At 39.7% G+C, this 14,736-nt stretch overlaps 1 protein-coding gene across 1 annotated transcript; it reads left to right on the plus strand.

The window, feature by feature from the left end:
• The first annotated feature begins 1,680 nt into the window (after nt 1-1,680).
• ZFP37 (ZFP37 zinc finger protein) lies at nt 1,681-14,424 on the plus strand. Its single transcript, XM_068552558.1, is given in 5 exon segments — nt 1,681-1,758; nt 1,760-1,828; nt 5,857-5,983; nt 6,291-6,425; nt 12,747-14,424. Coding segments are annotated over 5 exon segments (1,905 nt in total). The 5' UTR covers nt 1,681-1,695; the 3' UTR covers nt 14,258-14,424.
• Nucleotides 14,425-14,736: the final 312 nt, after the last annotated feature.

A 14,736-nucleotide genomic window follows, 5' to 3' on the forward strand; every position in this document is an offset into this window, starting at 1 on the left:
CAGAAGTCTGAGCATTGTATGGCTGGGTTCTGTTCAAGGGCACACAAAGTTGAAATCAAGGTGTTGGGTGATTGTGTCCTCATCTTGGGCTCCACTAGAGAAAGATATCCTTCCAAGCTCCTTCAGGTTTTTGTCAGAAACATTTGCTCTGCAGTTGTGGGACTGAGGTCCATGTTGTCTTGCTAGTGGTAGACCAAAAAGCACTCTCAGTCCTCAGCCGCTGCTCTGAGGTCCTTGCCATGTGGCTCCTTCCACAGGCCTTCTCACATTTGGAATTTTGGAATTTCTGACTTCTGGAAGGGTCTAGCCACTTTTAAGGGCTCACCCGATTAAATCAGCCCCACCATGATTATCCCCATTTTTATCAACTCAAAGTCAACTGATTTGGGATCTAATCATGGAAGTAATATTCCATCAAACCACAGGTTCCTCTTGCACTGAAAGTTAGGAGATCTCACAAAGGTATTACACTAGGGAGCAGAGTTAATGGGGGCCCTGTTAGGATTCTATGCATCATAATATTTACAACATACTTTGCTAAGCCCTAGAGTTGATGTCAGAAGAATAGGAAAGCATTGCTGGGCCTGGGGACACCCCCCCCCCACCCCCCCCCCGCCTTTTCATCAAAGGAAAGTGACCTTGCTTGAAATAATCCTTTGTTTTGTTTTTGACTCCCCTGTCCCAGCCCCTTTCTGCCTTTAAAAGCTCCCCATTTTGTACAGCTCCTCAGATGGCCTTTCGGTTTGCTAGATAGCATGCTGCCCCATTGATGAATCGTTTAATAAAGCCAATTAGATCTTCTAATTTACTCCGTTGTATTTTGGGTTTTTTTAGCACATATAAGTGGAAGGTGCAAAACAGGGTATGTCTGGCTCTGGGAAAAAGAACAATATATTTGTGATAACTTTACCAGCCCTCTGCCTCATTGTAAATTCCACAAGGGTGAACAAAGGCTGTGTCTGAATCTACAGTTTTCTTATTACCTAGCAAACCCAAGCAACCTAGTCTGCATATAGTATAAAAGCTCAACAAATAACTGTTAAATGAATGAAGTTTGTACATGAACTGGCCCATTGAGAAATTATGTTTTTTACTCCATTTGCTTGATTATTTGGGCTTGATTATTTGGCTGAAACATCACCATCAAACTCTGGTTCTCACTGAGGGTTGATGTATTCACTTAATCTGATGCTTCATGTTTCCTCATTGTTCTTATACCATAAATGAAAAGACATATATTTCAAAGATTAGCGTTCTCTCTCTATAAAACGATGGCATCTGCCCGATTGGGTTTTTTCTTCTTTTTCCCTCCAATTTCTCTCATTATCCCAGCTTTCTGGAGTCTGCGGTAGGCAGTGCGATTCCCGGTTTCCCCGCAGCTGGCTGCACTGACTGGGAAAAGCAACTCCAAATTCTGTCCTCAAGTGTTGAACCCTTTGAGCGCCGGGGGTGGGTTGTCAGGCACAGTGAAGCACTCTGCAGGGAGCAGTCTGCGAGCCAGGTTTTGCCCGCTTGCATCTCACCACTGGGAGACCATCTCAGCTAGCCGGGCCACCCACCTCTGAGCCCGCCGAGAGCGCCAGGTCCCCACTGTACGGCGGCGACTCGGTCAAGATGGCCGCGCCCGGGCGGATACCCAGGGGCGGCGCCATCGCAGCTGCCGAACTGGCAGAGGCCGCGCTCTGGGGGGCCGCCATGTCGGCCTCCGCCTGCGCCCTGATCCTGACAAAGCCAGAGACCACGGACCGGAGGAGGAGTTGTAGGGACGGCTGAACAGGCCGGGTGTCCCCCGGAGATGGCTGTGTCGGAGCCCGGGAGCAGCGCCGCGGTGAGCGCGATGATGGGGTGGGGTGGTCTGGTGGTCAGCGGCGGTCGAATCGGGCGTCAGTGACCGGAGGGTTACTGTAGTCTGTGAAGATAGGTGATTCGGGAATTGGAGTCGCTACTGGAGGGCCTCTTGCAGGGGTGGGGGGATGGTGTTAGCACACTCAGGGATCTATGGAGTAGTGCTCGGGAGGTGTCTGTGGAGTCCGTGACTGCTGCAGTTTGAGGAAATCAGTGTTTGAGGGATATGCGGTGACAGTGGTTGGAGGGGAGGGGTCTGTGGCGGTCCCTGGAAAGTCAGAGTTTGGGAGGCCATGGGGATCAGAAATGGGGGCTTTGCGGTGTATCAAAGATTGGGGAGTCTGTGGGGGTCGCAACTGGGAATGTCTAGGGGAGCCAGCGATTACGGTGCCTTTGGTAGTTAGACTGGATTGTCCCGGGCTGCCGGGCTGCGTGCAGAGGTGCAGGGAGGTCGGTTAGTAGCTTATTGCAGTAGTTAAAGGGAAGAGATGATGATGATGGTTTACAATGGGCCAGGATGTTGAAAGGCTCTTCTGCATCGATATAGAGATAGTGCAGGGCTGTGGTGAAAAGGAATCTGGTGTTAAAGTTTTCAGTGAATGAGGGAGGATGACTGCAGAAAAGTTGACATAAAAGACCTGAAACAGCTGTCCTTAGAAAGGTCTGATTGCAAGGTTAACCTTTGGCCAACATCCGAGAACTTAGATTTCAGGAGAGTTCCCACTATTCCCAGGAATTTAAAAAGTGGCTCACTGTGCCTAAACTATGTAAACCATGTGGTTTATGCTGAATGCCTGATTTCCTTCTGGGAATCTGGGACTTTTGTATATGCTAGGCAGAGAGTGCCTATTTGAGCAACCCCTAAAAATGTTGTTTACCAAGCATTGGTAAACAACATTTTTTTAAATTGAAGTATAGTTGATTTACGATGTTGTGTTAATTTCTGGTGTACAGAAAAGTGAAAAAAAATATATATATACATATATTCTTTTTCATATTCTTTTCCATTATGGTTTATTACAAGACATTGAATATAATTCCCTGTGCTATACAGTAGGACCTTGTTGTTTATCTATTTTATATATAGTAGTTTGTATCTGCGAATCCGTAACTCCTAATTTATCCCTCCCCCACCCCCTTTCCCCTTTGGTAATCTAAGTTTGTTTTCAATGTCTGTGAGTCTATTTCTGTTTTGTAAATAAGTTCATTTGTGTCATATTTTAGATTCCACATATAAGTGATATCATATGGTGTTTGTCTGACTTTCTTCACTTAGTATGATAATCTCTAGGTCCATCCATGTTGCTGCAAATGGCATTATTTCATTCTTTTATATGGCTGAGTGGTATTCCATTGTGTGTGTGTATATATATATATATATATATATATATATATATATATATATATATATATATACACCACATCTTCTTTGTGCATTCATCTGTCAACAGACATTTAGGCTGTTTCCATGTCTTGGCCATTGTAAATACTGCTGCAGTGAGCATAGGGGTGCATGTATCTTTTCAAGTTAGAGTTTTCATCTTTTCTGAATATATGCCCAAGAGTAGTGGGATTGCTGGATCCTATGACAACTCTATTTTTAGTTTCTTAAGGAGCCTCCATACTGTTCTCCATAGTGGCTGTACCAATTTACATTCCTACCAATAGTGTAGGAGTGTTCCCTTTTCTCCACACCCTCTCCAGAATTTATTATTTGTAGACTATTTAATGATGGCCGTTCTGACCAGTGTGAGGTAGTACCTCATTGTAGTTTTGATCTGCATTTCTCTAATAGTTAGCAATGTTGAACATTTTTTCATGTGCCTATTAGCCATCTTTATGTCTTCTTTGGAGAAATGTCCATTTAGGTCTTCTGCCTATTTTTTTATTGGGGTTTTTTTTTAATTGAGTTCTATGAGCTGTTTGTATATTTTGGAAATTAAGCCCTTGTTAGTAGCATCGTTTGGTAAACAACATTTCACATGTGTTAGCACAACTCATTTCTGAAAGAATTAAGTATTTACTGTGTGACTCTACTGGGAGAGGACTCTTGGAAACTTGTTCCTGGCTTCCTCTGGACTTCACTTCATGCAGCTTTTTCCTTAGCTGATTTTGCACTGAATTCTTTTGCTGTGCTAAATCATAGCTATGAGTACAGCTATATGCTGAACCCTGTGAGTCCTTCTAGTGAATTATCGAACCAGACTATTAATGGGTTAAAGTCTGGTGATACTCTAAACGAGATAGGGATTTTGAAGGATGAGTGAAAAACTGTTGAAAGTATAATTTACTTCATTTTCAGGCCCTGAGGTACATGGGTTGGGGTGGAGGTGGGCAAACAACCTCCACGGGGATCACTGTAAGGGAGCAGAATCCTCAGGTGACAGGTAAGTTTTGGTTAAAGCAAGCAGGCAAAGGGAATGGCTAAAGAGGGTGAACGTGTAGTGAAGTTTACTGGCAGTGATTAGGGTTTCTGTAAAAGCCACTGTTTGAGAGTTCTGTTGGCATCAGTGACTGGAGATTGATAGGATTTGGGGTGATATCAGAGATGGAGATTGATATGTTCCACTGGTATCAATAGTTGAGGAACCTGTGGGAATATGTAATCAGAGTATTTGTGGGGCAAGTGAGTGGGGAGATCTGTTGCTGTTAGTGATTGGGAGGTTTGTTGGGATCAGTAATTTTGGAATTATAGGCTTAGTGATTAGGAAGGGCCATGCTGGCTCAGTGATTGGGAGGCCAGTGACAATTAATGACAGGAGTTATAGGAATCAGTGACTGGACGTTTGTGAGGTCAGAGATTGGTGACACATGCAGCTAATTTATTGGTGGTTTATGGCAGTCAGGGGTGATCTTTAAATGTTAAACAGACATGTTTGAATGTATACTTATCAGTTTCAGAATTCTCCAGTAGCTGCCTAATAAGAGGAGAAGTTTAACATGCTTTAATTTCTCCCCTGTCCCCAACCAGTTATATGCCTGCTTATTTTTCTTACATCATACCTCTTGATTTTAAGGTTACTTTTATAACAGTTGCACAAGAACGTTATCAAGTTACTTGGACGTAACTAGACATTTTACTGGTTTATTATTCATAGTTCTGTCTTGTATATGCTTAAGTCTTTCCCAATCTTGAAATCTTTATTCTGATCCAATTTTCCTTCTTTTAAAAATCATTCCTCTTCTTCTTCTCCTCCTGTCTCTCCTCTTCCTACCACATTCCCAGTTTCTCCCTCCCTCCTTCTCTTTATTTCTAAAGTACATAGGTAATATACTTTCTGCATCCTTACATGCCTAAAATACCTTACTTTTGCTTACAAACATAAATGATTTTTTGACTGGTCATAAAAACCAAGGGTCTCAATTCTTCTACCTCAGAACCCCTTAAACACTACTCCATAGTCTTTAGTTACAGAAGAAAATATGAAGACTGATTCTGGTTTGTTTGTTTGTTGTAATTGTCTTTCTCTCTGATAATCATAGGATTTTTTTTCAAAGTACCATAGACTAAGTGGCTTATAAACAACAGAAATTTGTTTCTGACAGTTCTGGAGGCTAGAAGTCCGACATTAGGTCGGGATCTGGCGACAGCCCTCTTCCAGGTTTCAGACTTCTTGTTGGATCCTTACTTGGCAGAAAGAGCAGAGACAGGAAGCAAGCTGTCTCATGACTCTTATAAGGGCACTGATCCCATTCATGAAGATTCCCCTCCCATGATCTCATTGAATCCTAATTATCTCCCAAAGGCCCTATCTCCTAATATCATCACGTTGGAGGGCAAGGTTTCAACAATGAATTGGACACAAACATTGAGTCCATTATAGGGACATTTCTTAATATGATTTTTGTCTCTCAAAAACAAAAATGCAAAATTGGGTAAAAAAATAAGCCCCGTGTATAACATTATGATCATCAGTGAATGGTCAAGGTAAGAGAAAGTCATTATTATCTTGTCTGCATCTCTCACTGATGTGGATAACATTGGACTGAACTAAGAATGTGCTGTTACAGGGATCGGTAACATTCAAAGATGTGACTATGGCCTTTACCAAGAAGGAATGGGAGCAACTAGATCCTGCTCAAAAGAGCCTGTACAAGGATGTGATGCTGGAGAATTACAGCAACCTAGCCTCATTGGGTAAGGACAAAGTAATTCAAAGTGTGCCTACTGTGATGCCTTCTCTCTGAAGTCCTTAGATAAGTTTATCCTTAATTTTTATAAATCAAAGAGTTTTAATCCCCTTTGGGTACTAGCCAGAATACTTGTGCTCCTGCCTTGAAAATGGAGGATCTACTCAGATGGGGTACATGGACATCTGCACTGTGAAATTTCAGAAGCCACGTGTTCTTTTATGCTTTAAAAGCTCTGAAGCTTAAATGGTAGGGCTTGATTTCTGGAATGTTTGTTGTTCTAACACTCAATTTCTATCTTTTCTCATGAGTAGGGTATCAAGCTCTCAAACCAGACATGATATCCAAGTTGGGAAAAGGAGAAGAGCCATGGCTGGGGAAGGGGAAAAGACCCAGACAAGGTGGTCTGAGTGAAATAGCAAGACCCAAGGGAATAGGAGCCAATGGAAGTAAGTTCCTAGTTTCTTGGTGGTAACTTTGGAATTCTTTTTTTTACACATTTTTATTATTTATTATTTATTAATTTAAAAATATATATTTTTCTTTTTATTGAAGTATAGTTGATTTACAATATTGTGTTAGTTTGAGGCGTACAGCAAAGTGATTCAGTTATACATACATATATATATATTTTTAAGATTCTTTTCCCTTATAGGCTATTGTAAAATATTGAGTATATTTCCCTGTGCTATACAGTAGGTCCTTGTTGGTTTTCTGTTTTATATACAGTAGTGTGTATATGTTAATCCCAAATTCCTAAATTATCCCTTCCTCCCATCTTTCCCCTTTGGTAACTATAAGTTTGTTTTCTATGTCTGTAGGTCTGTTTCTGTTTTGTACAGTTCATTTGTAATATTTTTTTTTTAGATTCCACGTATAAGCGATATCGTATGATATTTGTCTTTCTCTGTCTGGTTTACTTCACTTAGTCTGATAATCTCTAGGTCCATCCATGTTGCTGCAAATGGCATTATTTCATTCTTTTTTATGGCTGAGTAATATTCCATTGTATAAATATACCACATCTTCTTTATCCATTTATCTGTCGATGGACATTTAGGTTGCTTCCATGTCTTGGCTATTGTAAATAGTGCTGCAGTGAACATTGGGGTGCATGTATCTTTTCAAATTATGGTTTTCTCTAGATATATGCCCAGGAGTGGGATTGCAGGATCATGTGGTACCTCTATTCTTAGTTTTTTAAGAAACCTCCATACTGTCTTCCATAGTGGCTGTACCAACTTACATTCCCACTAACAGTATTGGAGGGTTCCTTTTTCTCCACATCCTCTCCAGCATTTATTATTTGTAGACTTTTTGATGGCCATTCTGACTGGTGTGAGGTGATACCTCATTGTGGTTTTGATTTGCATTTCTCTAATAATTAGCGGTGTTGAGCATCTTTTCATGTGCCTGTTGGCCATCTGTATGTATTCTTTGGAGAAATGTCTGTTTACATCTTCTGCCCATTTTTTGATTGGGTTTTTTTTTTTTTTTTTGATATTGAGCTGTATGAGCTGTTTGTATATTTTGGAGATTAATCCCTTGTTGGTTGCATAGTTTGCAAATATTTTCTCCCATTCTGTAAGTTGTCTTTTCGTCTTGTTTATGGTTTCCTTTGCTGTGCAAAAGCTTTTAAGTTTAATTTGGTCCCATTTGTTTATTTTTGCTTTTATTTCCATTACTCTAGGAGAAGGTCCAAAAAGATATTGCTGCAGTTTATGTCAAAGATTGTTCTGCCTGTGTTTTCCTCTAGGAGTTTTATAGTATATGATCTTACATTTAGGTCTTTAATCCATTTTGAGTTTATTTTTGTGTATGGTGTTAGAGAATGCTCTAATTTCATTCTTTTACATGTAGCTGTCTAGTTTTCCCAGCACCACTTATTGAAGAGAACGGTCTTTTCTCCATTGTGTATTCTTGCCTCCTTTGTCATAGATTAATTGACCGTAGGTGCATGGGTTTGGAATTCTTCGAATAATTTATACTTAAATTTGTCTTATAGATCCTAGGAAGTAGCAGTAGAAAAATATCAAAATCTCCTGGGGGAAAAAGAGTTCAAACTACAAAGATTCTCCAACCTTGGAGATTCTAATATCTCTTCCTTCTGTGAACCTGTCCACATGAGAGGTTCTCATAGGAGATTCACTGTAGTTGGGAGCCAGTGTGACTTATGGGGATTTGCTTATACCATTTGTATCAGTCAGCTTAGGCTAAGTTACGTCCCATTAAAGAAAGACCCCAAAATCTTAGTGGCCTACAAAAAGAAAGATTTGTTTCTTGCTCAAGATGCAGCCCTTTTCCACATTATCTTGTGACCTACACTGAAAGAGCAGTCCCTATTTGGCAAATTCTAGTCTCATTGCAGAGGCAAGGAAGAGGGAGTGGAACCATATGATGACTTAAAATCACTGATTGGATGTGGTAGATATGTCTTTCTGCTTACATTTTATTGGTTCATTAGTCAGAGCGGATCACCTGGCCACTCCCGAGTTCAACTGGATAGGAATGTATACTCCTTTCACAGGGAGGATTCAAATGGCCATGCAGTGGGGCTGGGAGGTGTAATCCACAGGGAACAATAATACAGTCTGCCATACCACTGGGGTTGTGGTAGGAAAAAAGGTGAAAAACAGGGCTTTAAACCTTGGGTACCAGACCATCAGATGCCTAACTGACCCTTCCATATAGCCATCTTTCCTCATGCATGCTCTCTGTCGCTCAGTTTTGAGAAAGAGCAGTGAACCCTTTTAGCTGTTTTCTTAAGTAATCCCATTCCTGCTTACCTCTCTAAAGCAATGCTTTTTAAAATTATCCTCCCTTTTCCTAATATCCTCAGCTTTTCTCCCTTCATCCACCCACACTCTTAGACCCCATAGTATCAAATTTCTCTCCTTAGAGATTCAGGCATTCTTAAATCTGTCCTCTATCCAGATCTCTTGGCGTGATCCTCCTGCCCCTCATTACTTTCCATTTCCCACCTTTCACTGTGAAATGCTCTAGACCTGTGGTCTATACCACCAACATTATTTCCATTTTCTCCCTAACCCTTGCAGTCAAATTCCATAGGATCCATGCCTCTAACAATTTCTGACTTTAAAGTCAGCAGTGGTAACCTTCCAGTGCATATTTTAATAGTTTTGATCAGCCTGAAATTCTTGCCCACCTAGCTTGAATTATACCACTTGAATCTGATTTTATCGTTTAAGTGTTCCTTTACCAATTTTTTTCACCAGATTCTCTTCTTTCTCACTTTGTTGAAGTGTCCCTAAGGTTTTGTCTTCTACTATCTATTCTTTTTTTAAATTCTGTTTTCCTCAAAGGAATAATCTATTGTGTAAATACAAACTATTTATTCTATACTGGTGACTTCCAAGATAAATTTATTTTGTCCAGATATATCTTCAATTCCTTTGTCTTATATTTTACCTCCTTACAGGATAGCTTATTCTCAGATGGTCAGAAATTGAAAGCTTTATCTTTCTTTCTAAATTAGAGCTTCCTTCCACCTTCCTTGTTTTTATCAGGGTCTGATTTTAGGCCTGTCTGCCATGGAGTTCCCATGAATCCTTGCTCTCTGCCTTCCCTCTTACTATTCTTTCCTCAGTTCCTGATTTTTTTCCCCCCCCTCAGTTCTGACTGATATCACCCAAATTAGATTCATATTGTCCCATACCTAAATTGCTCCAATTCTTAGGTAGATTATTAAATCCCCCCCCTTAAAAAAATTCATCTTAGATGTTGCCACCAAACATTAAAATATTCAGTTATTACATATCACTACAGTCCCCAAATTAGCAGAATGTCCACAATATCTTTTTAAGTTTCTTCTAACATTGAATTTTTCAAGACTCCATGAATTTCCCAAGACCAGAGGGACCAGTCCTTCAAATGACAAATGAAGAGACTTCATAGAGTTTTGTTTGTTTTTGTTTGTTTATTTTATTTTATTTTATTTATTTATTTTTTGGCTGCGTTGGGTCTTCGTTGCTGCACGTGGGCTGTCTCTATTTGCGGTGAGCAGAGGCTACTCTTCATTGCTGTGCACAGGCTTCTCATTGCGGTGGCCTCTCTTGTTGCAGAGCACAGGCTCTAGGCTCCCGGGCTTCAGTAGTTGTGGCATGAGGGCTCAGTAGTTGTGGCTCGCGGGCTCTAGAGCGCAGGCTTAGTAGTTGCGGTGCACGGGCTTTGTTGTTCCACGGCATGTGGGATCTTCCCGGACCAGGTCTCAAACCCGTGTCCCTTGCATCGGCAGGCGGATTCTCAACCACTGAGCCACCAGGGAAGTCCTTCATAGAGTTTTTGATCCATCCATTAGTGGCTCCAGTTTTGGCTGTCTTCACTTTTCTCGCTGATACTTGGTGTTACAACTGAAAAATAATCCTGAGTCATTTAATACATACATCTTTGTCATTGCTACAGTGACTCTATTCTTGGCTCAGGTTCTTCTGTCGTCCTTGAAGTTTCTTCAAGGAAGGACTATTCTCTTCCCTCCACTGATTTGCTGGGTCTAATGAGCTCCATGCTTCAGTTTCTGAAGTTACAGTCATTTTAGCTTAAAATTCATGTCTTAGTTACTGTCTCAGATTCAGGACAAGCTTATAGCCTTAATTACATGCTCTGCCAGACCCAGCTCTCCCCTAGTATTACCCTATTATTATACCAGTTCACTAGTTCAGAGCCTCCTCCCCTCCCTCATGGTAAATTTCTCTTGTGGTGCTTTATATCTTTTCCAGCTGGCCAATGTCAGTTGGGACCAGCCCAAATCATCATAATAAGAGGTTCTTATAATGTTACACCTCAAGGGGAAAGGTTTGAGTTTTGATCCCTTTCTTCCCAGAATGAGGTTTGCCTCCATCCTCCCCAGCATCCTTGGACATTGGAAGATGCAGCCTTGTCATGCTACATAAAAGTTCTTGTTATGCTCATTCTCTCAGGATGCTTGCATCACTTAAAATTTCCTAAATGAAAAAGCAGCTGGCAACTCCAATCCTTCCTACTATAAGTATAACACTACTTTATGTATACTTATAAAAATTGATCTACTCCATGGGAACTAATCTCTTAAAAGTTCTCCATAAAAGTAATAGTATTTCCTGGCTATATATTCAAACACCATAACTCTTTTCTGTTTGAACTCAGTTTTCACTTTATCCATGTAATGTTCTTTTACTAGTAAAACAACTATTCACTTTTTATCTCTTTCTTTCTGAGGTCATGGGGACTCTTATATCTGCTTCTCTCTTTGAGTCTCTTTGATTCCTATCCTGAAGCTTTTTCTGTTTTTCCATGTCCATAGCTGAAAAAGGCCACCCCCAAAATGGTAGTCCTAACTTCTAAATTGTTTGGTTTTTACAAATGTAACGTCCATAGCTAGCTAACAGAAGTCTTCAAGTTTCAATTCTAGGTTCTTAGGAGAATTGTTGAATAGCTGGAGCCTGGTGTTTACCACTGTCCGATCAATTGTTTTCAAGGAGAAGTTGGATCATATACTACAAACATCGCTGCCTACATCTGTCAGTGTAGGTGGTGGTCTCAGAGAAGGGAAGCATAGATTGAGAAGATATCTCAAAATGTATAATTGTATCATGTGTGGAGGAAAGAATGTGAGCAATCACTTAGAGTTGGGAATTAGCTTAAAATTTATAATTGGCAATTAGAGTGACCTGACAGGAAGGTGTGCTCTATAGCAAACTATTGGAAAACAAGTGTGTGTGTACACTGTAAATCCAAATGGTGTAAAGTTTATTTGCCAATATCAAACTTTATAATATGGTAAAAACATCAGGTAACTCATAGAAACTGTGGGATGTTTTTTACTACAGGAATTGCATTATTATATTAATCATGGGTGGTAGCAGTGGAACATCCTTTCCTGCTTAATCCCTCAGTCATCTATATGCTGTTCAGTACTCTTTGATGGACTTACTTTATTTTCTCTTATTTTGGCTCTTTGGGGAGCAATAACAAAATTTTACTTGAGCTATCCTAAGTAAATGGAGGAATTTATTATAAGGCTTCTTGTAACCTAAGGGGTGATACTTCAGCTGGGGACTAGAACCAGTACTGGGAAGCCATTAGGAACTGGGATTATGCAAATGGTCTCTTTGAGGACACATGATCTCACATCTCTGCTTTTCTGTGGATGTATGCTTTATTCTTTGTACTGATGAACTCTCTGTTTACATAGGGAAAATGTGGCTTTATAGTACTTGTCTTATATCATTTTTAAATTTAGCACCCAGTGGAGACTAACTAGAGTCTAAGTTTTTAGGAGACATACTCTTATTGGACATCTTGGCTTGAGCCAGCTGTCTCCAACCATGACTATGGAGAGTTGGATGAATATAGATGGGCTGTAAGAGCCAAATACTATTGGTGGATTGGCATTTATTAAAGCTGGGCAGCTTGGGCTGAGGAGAGACTTCAAAAAGTGTCAACAACAATTACAAGCTTTTAACTTCATCTGTTTTTTATTCACTGCTCCTTGTGTTTATTTCATCTTTTATCCCAGGTTGCAAGGTCATATTTATAAACAGCCAAAGCCTTTTCTAATCACTATTGTCAATTTTCTTTTCCTGTTTTTACTACAGCACTTTCCCCCTCAAGTCCAAAAAGACAGGGACATTCGCACTTGATATTTCATTCACTTTAGGATACTAGGCTTGAATAAAGATTCAGCCCCACAACAAGGCATTTCTTTATAAGTTGTATTCCAAAATATGAGAGTGCAAAGATTCACAAGAATGTCTCATTGAATTCCACTTTAGAAGAAGTCCAGCAAGATGATGACCAGCTAGAGAACCACCAGGAATCTCAAAACAAACTCCTTAGGGAAGTTGCTTTCAAGAAAACAACTCTGACTAAGAAAAAGGGCCATGAATGTAGTTCATTGGGGAAAAAAAATGTGAGTACAAAATATGTTCCTTCAAAAAAAAAACTTCTTAAATTTGATTCACATGGAAAGAATTTAGACTTACCTGGTCATGTAAGAAATTATGTAGAAAAGAAACCTGATGTAGCTAAAGAGCATATGAAATCATTCAGCCATAGCTTATCTGATACAAAGAAAGACAAAAATCAAACTGGAAAAAAATGTGAGAAATTACCCAACCATAGCTCATCTAATAGGCCTGACAAAACTCAAACTGGCAAGAAACATACTGAACGGGACAAAATTCAAACTGGAGAAAAACATAAGGAATTATCCAGCCATAGCTCATCTCCTACTAAGCGTGACAAAACTCAGAATAAAGTGAAACCATATGAATGTAATGAATGTGGGAAGGTTCTCAGCCACAAACAAGGACTCGTTGACCATCAGAGAATTCATACAGGTGAGAAACCATATGAATGTAATGAATGTGGGATAGCCTTTAGCCAAAAATCACACCTTGTTGTACACCAGAGAACTCACACTGGAGAAAAACCATATGAGTGTATTCAGTGTGGCAAAGCCCATGGTCATAAACATGCCCTCACTGACCATCTGAGAGTTCACACTGGGGAAAAGCCCTATGAATGTACTGAATGTGGGAAAACCTTCAGACATAGCTCAAACCTTATTCAACATGTGAGATCTCATACAGGCGAGAAGCCCTATGAATGTAAGGAATGTGGAAAGTCCTTTAGGTATAACTCATCTCTTACGGAACATGTGAGAACTCATACAGGTGAAATACCATACGAATGTAATGAATGTGGAAAAGCCTTTAAGTATAGCTCATCCCTTACTAAACATATGAGAATTCATACAGGTGAGAAACCCTTTCAATGTAGTGAATGTGGGAAAGCTTTCAGCAAGAAGTCACACCTCATTATACATCAAAGAACTCATACTAAAGAGAAACCCTATAAATGTAATGAATGTGGAAAAGCCTTTGGACATAGCTCATCTCTTACTTACCATATGAGAACTCATACAGGTGAAAGTCCTTTTGAATGCAATCAATGTGGGAAGGCTTTCAAGCAAATTGAAGGTCTTACTCAACATCAGAGAGTTCATACTGGGGAGAAGCCCTATGAATGTAATGAATGTGGGAAAGCCTTTACCCAAAAGTCACACCTCATTGTACATCAGAGAACTCATACTGGGGAGAAACCCTATGAATGTAATGAATGTGGAAAAGCGTTCAATGCAAAGTCACAACTTGTTATACATCAGAGATCCCACACTGGAGAGAAACCTTATGAATGTAATGAATGTGGAAAAGCCTTCAAACAAAATGCATCCCTTACTAAACATATGAAAACTCATTCAGAAGAGAAATCTCATGAGTGAAATTAGTGTGGGAAATCTGAACTAAAGGTTTTATTTAACCTTAGAAGTATTCTAACTTTAAAGAATGTTAGAAAGCTTTTAACAAGAAGTCACACCTCATTACACATGAGAGAATTTGAAAATGAATCATCACATGGAAGAAATGGATGGAGAGTTTAAACCTGATACTAAACCTTTTAGATAAAATATTGTTTTAAAAATAATTACTATAAATGATCTATATATTCAGATTGAATATAAAGCTTTTAAAATTGTTCATAATTGAATAATCAGAGCACTAGAGAAACAAATTACATTTTCTGACAATTCCTGAGTTGCTTGAGTGTTGTGTACTTAAGCACCACATATGAGAATTGAATTTGCATATCTGTTTATTGCCATGTATAAACGTGTGGGACCATTGGTATGAGTTTCATCTTTGATGCTGTCATGCAGCTCTTTCTTAATGTCTTCGCTAGTCTCTGCGTCAGCAGAAAACT

This window comes from Eschrichtius robustus, chromosome 10 (genome assembly GCF_028021215.1).
Source record: "Eschrichtius robustus isolate mEscRob2 chromosome 10, mEscRob2.pri, whole genome shotgun sequence".
Taxonomy (NCBI): domain Eukaryota; kingdom Metazoa; phylum Chordata; class Mammalia; order Artiodactyla; family Eschrichtiidae; genus Eschrichtius; species Eschrichtius robustus.